At 38.6% G+C, this 11,625-nt stretch overlaps 1 protein-coding gene across 1 annotated transcript in view; it reads right to left on the reverse strand.

Annotated features, from left to right (window-relative positions):
• Positions 1–11,625, reverse strand: part of LOC102838700 (aldehyde oxidase-like) — a 111,157-nt gene that overhangs the window by 30,941 nt on the left and 68,591 nt on the right. Inside the window, exons 17-20 of the mRNA XM_006862038.1 lie at positions 8,848–9,017; positions 8,274–8,388; positions 7,200–7,322; positions 797–893 (exon numbers count right to left, since the gene is read on the reverse strand). Coding sequence (XP_006862100.1) covers positions 797–893; positions 7,200–7,322; positions 8,274–8,388; positions 8,848–9,017 — 505 coding nt within the window. The remainder of the gene's footprint in view (positions 1–796; positions 894–7,199; positions 7,323–8,273; positions 8,389–8,847; positions 9,018–11,625) is intronic.

Consider the following 11,625-nt stretch of genomic DNA (forward strand, 5'->3'; position numbering starts at 1 on the left):
GAGACATAGGCACAAAAGAAGTAATGCTATGTTAGTCTACTTTCAAAAACAGGTGAAACTGACTCACAGTGATAAAAGTAAGATGAATAGGTCAATATACAGGGTAGAGGGTCGCTATGAGTCAGAACTGACTCGACAGCACTTAACAACAACAACCATCTTTGAGAGGATTAATGACTCAAAGGGGGCACAAAAGAAGCTTTCTGAGAACACAATTGTTCTGATCCTTAATGTGGGTACTAATTACATAAGCTTATGGAACACTTCTAGTCTGTAACACATAGGGTCACCATGACAGGAAAGCAACGCTACATTTATGTAAACATTAATCAAGTAATGTACTTTTGCTTTGTGGATTTATTATGATGGTGGTGTGGCAGTGGTATACTGTTGAGTTGATTCTGACTCATACTGACCCTGTATTGGGTTTCTGAAGTTACAAATCTTTATGGGAGCAGAAAGCCTCATCTTTGTCCTGAGGAGTGGCTGATGGAATCAAACTGCTGACCTTGTGGTTAGTAGTCCAACATGTAATGCATTTCACTACCAGGGATCCTTGTATTTTACTACCTGTATGTTATGGTCGATGGTTCAAGCTCACCAACTGCTTCTCTGAAACCCTACACAGGGTCGCTATGGGTAGGCACTTAACAACAACAACATGTTATATTAAAAAAAAATTTTAAACCAGGGTTAAGAAGCACTGCCTTAGTGTTATAGTATTTTTAGAGCCAGACAACTGAAATGAGAGTCTTTTTCCTTAAAAACGTCGCTTTTCTCTCATAAGACCACTTACCTTCAATGATTTGATCCACGTTACTGAAGGCTAGTTCTACATTTCCTTGCTCAATTTTTTTCTCAACAGAAAGAAACGAATTGTGCTGTAGGGCTTGCTGTGGTGGAAAAACCAATAAAACAAGCAAGAAAAGGTGAATCAATGATTTTTATTGTTTTCTAATAAGTCTTGAATTAGAATTAACAGCAAGTAAGAATAACTGACTACAGTAAATAAGCCATTGGTTTCCCATCAATCTCACCGTCCTGCTCCATCAGACCTTCAAACAAAGACGATCAGACCAGTGTGAAGAGTCAGAGCACACACATTAGTGATGCAAGAGTTTTGTTCAGGACTTAGGAGAAGCAGAGGGGGATACAAGGACATATAAAGCATGGTCTCACTCTTGAGAGATAAATGATGATGATCTGAAGCAGTTTGCTATTAAGTTGTTAATTTGTATGTGTTTGTGTGTGGGGTGTCAACAATAATACAAGGCAATTTTAAAACGTTTGTGGAAAAATGTAATGAAAAGATAATGGAATTTCTTCACAAACTTTTTGATGTCCCCTTGTACAAGTAATGGTAGATCAAGAGGAGAGGCCAGTGGGACCTGGAATGCTTAGGGGTGCCTGTGTATAGGTAACCTGAGCTGAGCCTAGAACTGGTTCGGACTAGGATAGTTAGGGAAGAGGCAGAATGACATTTGAAGTCAAGGGCACCTCATAAAGCAAATGCTTGAGAATAAAACCAAGCTGGGGGCCAAAATGAGGATGAGGCCAGGCTGGCTGGAATGCAGGTTTTCTTTAAGTAAGCTTGGGGAAGAGGATTGAAGCTAGACTATGAAAGACCTCTAATTCCATAGGAAGGAGTTTGGGCCTTACCTAAGGGTTGTTGTTGTAAGGTGCTCCAGAGCTGGTTCCAACTCCTAGGGACCGTATGCATAACAGAAGGAAACGCTATCTGGTTCTGTGCCATCGTCACAGTTGTTTTGCTTGAGCCCATTGTTACTGCATGTGTCAACCTACATCTTGTTGGAGGTCTACGACTTTTTTTTTGCTGACCCTCCACTTTCCCAAGAATATGTCTTCCTCCAGGGACTGGTCCCTTCTGATAATATGTCCAAAGTACTAAAGATGAAGTCCCCTACGCTTGCTTCTAAGAAGCATTCTGGTTGTACTTCTTTCTTCCAAGGTACATTTGTTTATATTTCTGGCAGTCCATGGTACTTTGAATATTCTCTTCCAACACCATAACTCAAATACATCTATTCTTTTATGGTTTCCCTTATTCATTGCCCAAGTTTCACATGCATATGAGGTGACTGAAAATACCATGGCTTGGGGCAGGTATTTTGACTGAAAATACCATGGCTTGGGAGAGCAAAAACTGACATCTTTGCTCTTGAAAAAAGAGGTCTTTTGCAGCGGATTTACCTAATGTAACATTTTGTTTGATATTTTGATTATAGATTCAAGTAAATTTAAATCTTTGACAACTTCAATCTTTTCTCCATTTATTATGGTGTTATTTATTGGTAAAGTTGTGAGAATTTTGGTTTTCTTTACATTGAGGTACTATCCATACTGAAGGGTGTAGTCTTTGATCTTCATCAGCAATTACTTCAAGTCCCCAAGCAAGGTTATGCCATCTACATATTGCAGGTTGTTAATGAGTCTTCCTCCACTCCTGATGCCACATTCTTTTTCATATATTCCAGCTCCTCAGATTATTGGCTCAGAATACAGATTGAATAAATATGGTAAAAGGATATAACTCGGGCACACACCTTTCCTGATTTTAAACTGTTTAGTACCCCTTGTTCTATTCAAATGAATGCTTCTTGGTCTACATACAGGTTCCTCATGAAAACAATTAAGTGTTCTGGAATATCCATTCTTTCGGATGTTATCCATAGTTTGTTATGATCCATTCTATTGAGCCTTTGCATATTTAATAAAGCACAAGTAAACATGTTTCTGGTGTTCTCTGCTTTTGGCCAAGATTCAAAATTGGTTTGAACGGCAAAGGTCCATGGTTCAAACTCACCAGCCATTCCTAGGAAACTGTATACAGAGTCGCTATGGGTCAGAACTGACTTGACGGCACTGAACAGTAATAGTAACATCTGACATCAGCAATATCCCTTGTTCCACATCCTCTCCTGAATCCGGCTTGAATTTCTGGCAGGCCCTTGTTGATATACAACTGCAACCATTTAAAAAATATCTTCAGCAAAAATTTACCTGCATATGTTACTATTGATATTGTTTTATGATTTCAGAATTCTCTTGGTTCACCTTTATTTGGAAAACACAAATATGGATGGATCTCTTTCAATCAGTTGGCCAGGTAGCTGTCTTCCAAATCTCTTGGCATAAATAAGTGAGTATCTCCAATGCTTCATCAGTTTGATGAAAGATTTCAATTTGTATTCTGTCAATTCTTGGAGCCTTGTTTTTCACCAATATGTTCAGTACAGTTTGAACTTCTTTTAATACCATCCGTTTTTGATCATCTGGTACCTCTGGAAATGATTGAACATTGACCAGTTCTTTTTGGTACAGTGACTCTGTGTATTCTTTCCATCTTATTTTGATGTTCCCAGTGTCATTCAATATTTTGCCCATTTTTGTTGTCGTGTGCCATTGAGTTGGTTCTGATTCATAGTGACCCTGTATAAGGTTCCTGAGGATCGGTTGGTAGGCTTGAACCACTGACATTGTGGTTCATAGTCCAGTGCTTATCTTACAGAGGTACTGTGTTCCATTTGCCCATTTGTTGTTGTTATTACATGCCATCAAGTTGATTCCAACTCATAGTAACCCTATGTAGGCTTTCCAGGGCTGTAAATTTCTGCAGGAGTAGGAAGCCTCATCTTTCTCCTGCAAAGCAGTTGGTGGGCTTGAACCACTAACCTTGCAGTTCATACTCCAGTACTTATCCTACAGAGTCACTGCATTCCCCCATTTTCATCATAGAATCTTTAATATTGCAACCTGAGGTTTGAAAATTTTCTTCAGTTTTTTCCACTTGAGAAATGCTGCATGTGTGCTTCCCTTTGGGTTTTCTAACTGCTGATCTTTGCACATTTCATTATAATATTTGACTCTGTCTTCTTAAACTGCTCTTTGAAATTTTCTGTTCAGAAAATTGACTGTATCAGTTTGTTGAAACATTTCAATTAGTATTTCCTCAATTTCTGGAGTGTTGTTTTACACCAATGCCTTCAATGCAGCTTGGACTTCTGCCTTAAATACCATCGACTCTTGATCATATGCTACTTCGTCTTTTTTTTTTTTTTTTCCCCATATAAAACTTTTTGAAATAATTGAATGTCGACCAATTCTTTTTGGTACAGTTACTCTGTGTATTCCTTTCATCTCCTTTTGATGGTTCCTGCACCATTCAATATTTTGCCCGAAGAATCCTTCTATATTTCAAGTCAAGATTTGAATTTTTTTTTTTTTTCAGTTCTTTCAGTCTGAGAAATGCCTTGTATTCGTTTCTTTTAGTTTTCTAACTCTAGGTTTTTACATATCTAATTATAATAATTTGTATTCTTGAGCTGCCCTTTGAATTTTTCTGTTCAATTCTTTTACTTCATCATTTCTTCCATTTATTTTAAATACTTTACATTCAAGAGCAACTTTCAAAGTCTTTTCTGACATCCACTTTGGTCTTTTCTTTCTCTCCTTTTAAAATATCTTTTGATTTCTTCATATATGATTTTCTTGATATCATCTTACAACTCCTCTGGACTTCAGTCATCAGTGTTCAATACCTCAAATCTGTTCTTGAAATAGTTTCTAAATTCTTGTAGGCTATATTCAAGGAATGGAACTGTGAACAACAATGTTGGCAGTTCAAATCTACCAGGTGTTTCTTGGAAATCCTACACTGAGTTGCTATGAGTTGGAACTGACTTGATAGCATTTAACAACAACAACAACATACTCAAGGACATATTTTTGCTCGTGTGGACTTGTTTTCATTTTCTTAAGCTTCAACTGAAACTTGCATAGAAGCAATTGATGTTCTGTTCCACAGTCAGTCCCTGGTCTTGTTTTGGCTGATGATATTGAGCTTTTCTATCATCTTTCCCTACAAATGTACTCAATTTGATTCTCGTATATTCCATCTGGCTAGGTTCATGTGTAAAGCCATTGTTTCTATTGTTGAAAAAAGGTTATTTGTAATAAATAAATCATTGGTCTTCCAAAATTCTATCATGCGATCTCCAGCTTTGTTTCTATCACCAAGGCCATATTTGCCCGTTACTGATCTTTCCTCTGTTTCCAACTTTTGGATTCCAGTTAGCAGTAATTATCAGTACATCTTGATTACATGCTTGATCAATTTCAGACTGAAGAAATTGGCATAATTCTTCAATTTCTTCATCATTGGCTTTGTTGTTGTTGTTGTTGTTAGGTGCCATTGAGTCAGTACCGACCCATAGCGACATTATGCACAGCAGAATGAAACACTGTCCAATCCTGGACCAACCTCACTATTCTTGCCACGCTTGAGTCCATCAATGCTGCCACGTGGCCAATCCATCTCATTGGGGGTCTTTTCCTCTGACCCTCCACCTTACCAAACATGATATCCTTCTCCAGTGACTGGTCCCTCCTGACAGTATGTCCAAAGTATGAGAGACAAAGTTTGGTCATCTTGGCCTCTAAGGAGTACTGTGGTTGCACTTCTTCCAAAACGCGTCTATTGGTTCTTTTGGCAGCCCACGGCACTTGAAATATTCTCCTCCAACACCATAACTCAAATGCATCAATTCTTCTATGATCTTCCTTATTCATTTTAGAAAGGTCTTGTGCAGCAGATTTGCTTAATGTAATATGTCGTTTGATCTCTTGACTGCTGCTTCCGTGAGTGTTGATAGTTGATCCAAGAAGAATGAAGTCTCATTGGCTTTAGTGGTTGGTATTTGAATTTGAATAATAGTCTTATTAACTGGTCTTGCAGATTTATAGATGCTATCTTATCACAGACAGCATTGTACTTTAAGACAGATCTTAAAATGTTCTTTTGATAAAAATTCACCATTCCTCTTTAATTTATCATTCCCATTTGTCATTGTTCAAAATGGCCAATATCAGCTCACTAATGTCTAGGACACCTATCTTTATGTGTTTCATTTTATTTTTGACGACTTCCAGTTTTCCTAGATTCACACTTTGTAAATTTCATAGTCTGATTATTAATAGATGCTTTCAATGGTTTCTTCTCATTTTGAGTCATGCCCAAAGGCTCTGCTCCATCTGTGTCATAAAGTCAATTCTGCCTTGAGGAGGCAACTCTTCCCCAGTTGTATTTTGAGTGACCAAAAGGGAACAAAAGGGAAGGGTCCATCTTCTAGCACTATACAAGACAATGTTCCACTGCTATTCACAAGGTATTCAGGGACCAATCCCTCAGAAATGGTCTGCCTATTCCTTCTTCCTGGGAAGAAATGGAAGACTAACACCTCTTTCAGTTGTTATTGAGTAAATGTGATCATAAGATGGTAAGGACAGGTGGCATAAGGGTGAAAGCAAGAATGGAAAGAAAGGGTCAGAACTAAGGGACATTTTAAAGACTTGATCTTGGCAACTTCTGGGAAGACAGAGGGAAATCAAGAGGATGCTCAAGACTCTGTCCTCTGGTGGGGTTTCGTATTACTTATGTATCCCTTTATCCATCTATCCCCCCATCAGTCAACACACATTTGTTGAATACTGATTAAGGAATCAGCACTTTGCTAAGAACTAGGGATATAAAAGGAGCCCTGATGGTACTATAGGATAAACATACAACTGTTAACCACAAAGTCAAGAGTTCAAACTCACAAGCTGCTCCCTAAGATGAGACTTTCTGCTCCTGTAAAGATTTACAGTCTTGGAAACCCTATATAGGGTTTTGGACACAGGTATTTTTATGATTCCCAACTTAAAGGTAAAGACACTGACAGTTCCAGTACCTATCAAAGCTTTTATATCTATCAAGAGGCTATGGAGTCAGAATATGAATGAATCCAAGCTCTAGCTGCAGAGCTGGCCTTTAAGCAGTAAGTGGGAAGGGAGACAGAGGCCCTGACAGTTGTAACAGAGCAAATATTATGATTCTTCTGAGTTTCATAGTACTCTAGATTTTGTAGCTTACTTCATAAGAACAGTTCTCTGGTGTCTGCTAGTCTGTATTCTTGGATTCCTTAAGAAGCACTAGAGGGGAGAAAGGGGACTCTAGGCAGGAGAAGCCTCAGTGTTCTGCTTTGAAGTTCATCAAGTAAAGCTAGAGGCTTTACTTTAAAACTATCAGGATAACAATAAGCTATAGATGGAACCCAAATTACACTAAGTTATGACTCAATGAGTTGAATTCTGTTCTCCCCTTCCCAGGCATTCTAGAAGACACCAAGTGGTCTGATTACCTCAATTGTTATAATCCTTGGTTCTATGTCCTCATAAGCAATCTTCACTTTTTGAGCTGCCTCTTTTGCATGAGCATAGGTATCGGCAGCCACAGTACAGACAATCTGACCCACGCAAATGACCTGAAGAAAAACCAACACAGAAATTGACAAAAAGGAATCACTGTTCCCATAGTCTTACATTCACCTACTTTAGTGAGTTCCATCGCTTTTGAAATTAAATGAAAGATTATTCTCTACTGTTGAGAACAAATATGAAACAGTAGCTTGAGTGGAATGTGGAAGGGAGACACAAGATAGGTGTAGAATTTAATGATTTGTCTTTATTTACCTGGCGTCTGGTCATTTTCAGTTGTATTTCTTACCATTCCCATTTCATACACTGTGATCCAGTCATCCTGAAATTCTGTCAAGTTCTTTTAGTATTTTATGCTATCTATTAAAGGCCCTGGTGGTTCAGTGGTTAAGCACTGGGCTACTGCTTGAAAGGTCAGTGATTGGAAACTGCCTGCCACTCTGTGGGAGAAAGATGTGGCAGTTTGTGTTTGTAAGATTACAGCCTTGGAAACCGGATAGGGGAGATCTGCTCTGTCCTACCCTTGTAGTCAGAATCAACTCAACAGCTATGGTATGGGTTTTATTCCTCAGCCCAGGAGCCCTGGTGGCATAGTGGTTAAGTGCTAGGCTGAAAACAAAAAAGTTGGCAGTTTGAACCCACCAGTCACTCTGTCTGCTTCTAGAAAGACTCAACTTTGGAACCATGGGGACATTGTGCTCTGTCTATAGTGTGCCTATCGGGTCTTTATGAATTGGAATCGACGTAACTGCAACAGGTTCATGCTAAATATTGTTTCCATGACTTACATGACATTTTAGAAGCTGCCCCTGAGAGCGTTCATAGTTGTTATCAGAATCGCTAAGAAGCACATTATTCAATAGCGAGATTAAGAACTACTGAAGTAGAATTATTGAGTCCTTGTAATGTGAGTGCATGGATGTCATAATCAAAACTAATCCTCATTTTGGCATTTCCATGAAAGTATCTGAATAATAAGCTAAACACAAACTACACACCTTATCCTGTGCATAGAGAATCTCTCCCAGATGGTTATTATCTCCCGGAACATCCTCTGCTGTTATCACATCAACAACACCTGGAATCGCCAGGGCTTGTGAAGTGTCAATTGACCTAGGAGGGAAATGTGAAGGTGGTTGTTTAAATTGCTGGAGTCCTGGTGTGGTGTCATAGGATAAGCACTCGACCTCAAGGTTGATTTAAACTGCAAGATCGGCGGTTCAAACTCACCAGCCACTCCTCGGAAAGTCTACACAGGGTTGCTATGAGTTGGAACTTAACAACAACAACATTAAAATCGCTAAGACCATGATGGCTTTGTAGGATTTGCACTGGACTGTGAACTCCAAGGCCAGTGGCTTGAGCCCACCAGCAGTTCTTCGGGAGAAAGGTGAGGCTTTCTGCTCCCACCAAGATTTATAGCTTCGAAAATCCTATACAGGGCTGCTATGAGTCTGAACCGACCTGACAGCATTTAACAACAACAAACTTTCAATTTGAATATAAAACATTGAATGTATTTCAGGCCTATAGGACTGTCTAGGAATGAACGGAAAACTTCAATTTCCTTACATGATTTTTGCATGCGCTCTGGTGCTGGTGACTGGAGCCAGAAAGAGTTCCTGGGCAATGGAGGGCATGTCATCACAGAAGACAGCTTCCCCTGTAGTGTGTTTTATGGCTGACTGGTGCATGACTGGGCGGCCAACCGGATCTTGTGGGAGTTGGTAAGGGTTCACACACTGTTAATGAACAAACAAATTATCTGACTACTGGAAATTCATGTGCATGGGTTTACTCACAAGTATAAAGAAAAAACTATACACAATTGGATGTCATATCAGTGAGTCCAAGTTAATAAATATCTATTAAGTACTGTAGTATGTAATATTCAGTTTACCCTTCCTGCCAAAAGCAAAGCAAAGCAAAGCAAAGCAAAGCAAAGCAAAGCAAAGCAAAGCAAAGCAAAACAAAACAAAAACAGAAGACATTGGTCCTGTACTCAGGATTCTGCAACTTTGTTGAGCAATCAGAAGAGACCCAAACACACATTGGGATTATGTGGTCAAATTTAAAAAGTAGTAACAATAACTGACACAACTAATATGTACAAAGAAAATATACAAGTACCTAGGAGATTCAGGATGGGTGTAATAAACACAAGAAAGTATTGTAGAGATGATGCATTGAATTAACCATATTTTCTAGCTACTGTGATGTAATGCTTAAAAACCCACACCAAATATTCCTTCTCTACCCATGCCTGCTATCCCTACATCTAAGAGGTCCCTTTGGTTTCTCCTTTGGAAAACACCCCAAGATCTAAGACATGAAAGTCACATTTTCTTCAAAACCCATAGTAAACTTGTTCCTCTCCCTGCTTCATCTTTCTTGTAGCTACAACTGTGTTTTCCCCATATGGCCTACAAACATCAGGAACTGTGAATATAATAAATCTTTATGTGTTCTGGCTTTCCTCTCTTGATTTATTTTCAACTTTACTATACCTCAACAATTACAGTTATACTAAGCTAAAACACATATTTGAGACAGGTATTAAAGGAAGGACAGAAATTGATTAAAAAGAGGAAGAGATTTCTAACAACAAAATTGATAATAGTGAAGAGAGATTGGAAGGACAGAAATTGGTTAAAAAGAGGAAGAGATTTCAAACAGTAAAACAGAATAGTGAAGAGAGATTCAGAATCTAATTCCTTGTGAACCCTTGACTGAAAATATAGACGCTAACTCAAACACATTGCATGTGGGTGACAGGAGGTAGCATTAGCTGGCTATAGTAGTTTTTATCTTTAGAGTAATACAAAATAAAGTTATCTTGATGAAAGAGGTACATATTTTTTAAAGAGTATTTTTATTGAAGAGTACAAGTACATAAATGAAAAAGTCAGTGTTAAAAGACTTATTTAAAAAATACCCAAATGACCGTTGCTCTATAATTCTCCCCCATCTCTCTAGAAGCAATCACTTTTTAAAATTTTGAAATTTATTATTGTGAATTGAGTGAAGGTTTACAAAGCAGATAATCAGTTTCACATTCCACAAATGATATACTTGGTTTCATCTCAGTGCTTGCAATTCCTTCCATGTAACAACTTTTATCCCATTTCCTCCCTGTGGTACCTACTTCCATTCCACCCTACTTCCTATCCCTTTGTAGCTTTTCCCTTAGGTAAATGTTGCCCTTTTGATCTTGAGTGGATGATCATTCCACGGTGAGTATACCTTGCTAGTGTTGTTATATTGCTGTTGACTGCTTGATTGAACATTGGGCCAAGAGGGTGAACTCTAGTCCAGACCTGAAGGGTGGCTGAGGGCCATAGTTTTGGGTTCCTCTAGTCTTTTTATGACCAGTAAGCCTAGCCTTTTTTATAATTTTGAGTTTTGTTTCTCACTGTCTCCCAGTGTATCTGGAACCTTCTAATGTGATCCCTTTGAGAACAGTTGGTAGTGGTAACCAGGTACCAGCTACTTGTGGTCTTAGAGTTGTGGTAACTCATGTTCACATGTTCCATTATTCAAATGGACTGATTGCAAGTGTCTTTAATTTTCATCACTCTTCTTTCTTCCAAACATGGACATACCAGTAGTTGTACCTTAGATGTCCACTCATGAACTTTTAAGATCCCAGTTGTTATTCACCAAAGCAGAGTATAGAACATTATCTTTGTGGACTATGTAATGCCAGTTGACCCTGGTGTTCCCTGAGATTATGGTCCTGACCCAGCAACTCATTGTCTCAAGGTGTTTGGTGATGTCTAAGAAGTTTTCATCATTTTGCTCTCTATATGCTCCACCACATTCAAAGGTGTGTTTGCAGCAAAGGTAAATACCTAGGGACAAATATCCTGTCAAACCTTGATATATACTTTATGTATACTCCCACTCTCCCTCCCATACCTGTTCAGCCTGTGTATCTATCCATGTATCTACCTTAAAACACTGTTGTTGTGGGTTGTGTATACAACAATATTTACCACTCTCTCCTTGAAGCCTTGCATTCCTCCTTGTGTCTTCACTTGTCTTCACCATTCTTCTGTTAACCTCCCTCTTCTTGCTTATTACCTTTCCTGTCACCTGAGTTAATATGTGTCTACCCTCTAGCCAATAAATTACTTTCCCTTCCCTGTGATCCCACCCCCACCCTCTCTTCACACCCCAGAAACCATCAAAGAATGTTTCTTTAAGCATGAAAAACTTTCCTTCAGTTTTTACATAGCAGTCTCATAACAATATTTGTCCTTTTGTGATTGACTAATTTCACTCAGTATGATACCTTCTAGGTTCATCCATGTAAGGAGGTGTTTCGAAGATTCATGGTTATTCTTTAGC

The sequence above is a fragment of the Chrysochloris asiatica genome, unplaced genomic scaffold (assembly GCF_000296735.1).
Source record: "Chrysochloris asiatica unplaced genomic scaffold, ChrAsi1.0 scaffold00045, whole genome shotgun sequence".
NCBI lineage: Eukaryota > Metazoa > Chordata > Mammalia > Afrosoricida > Chrysochloridae > Chrysochloris > Chrysochloris asiatica.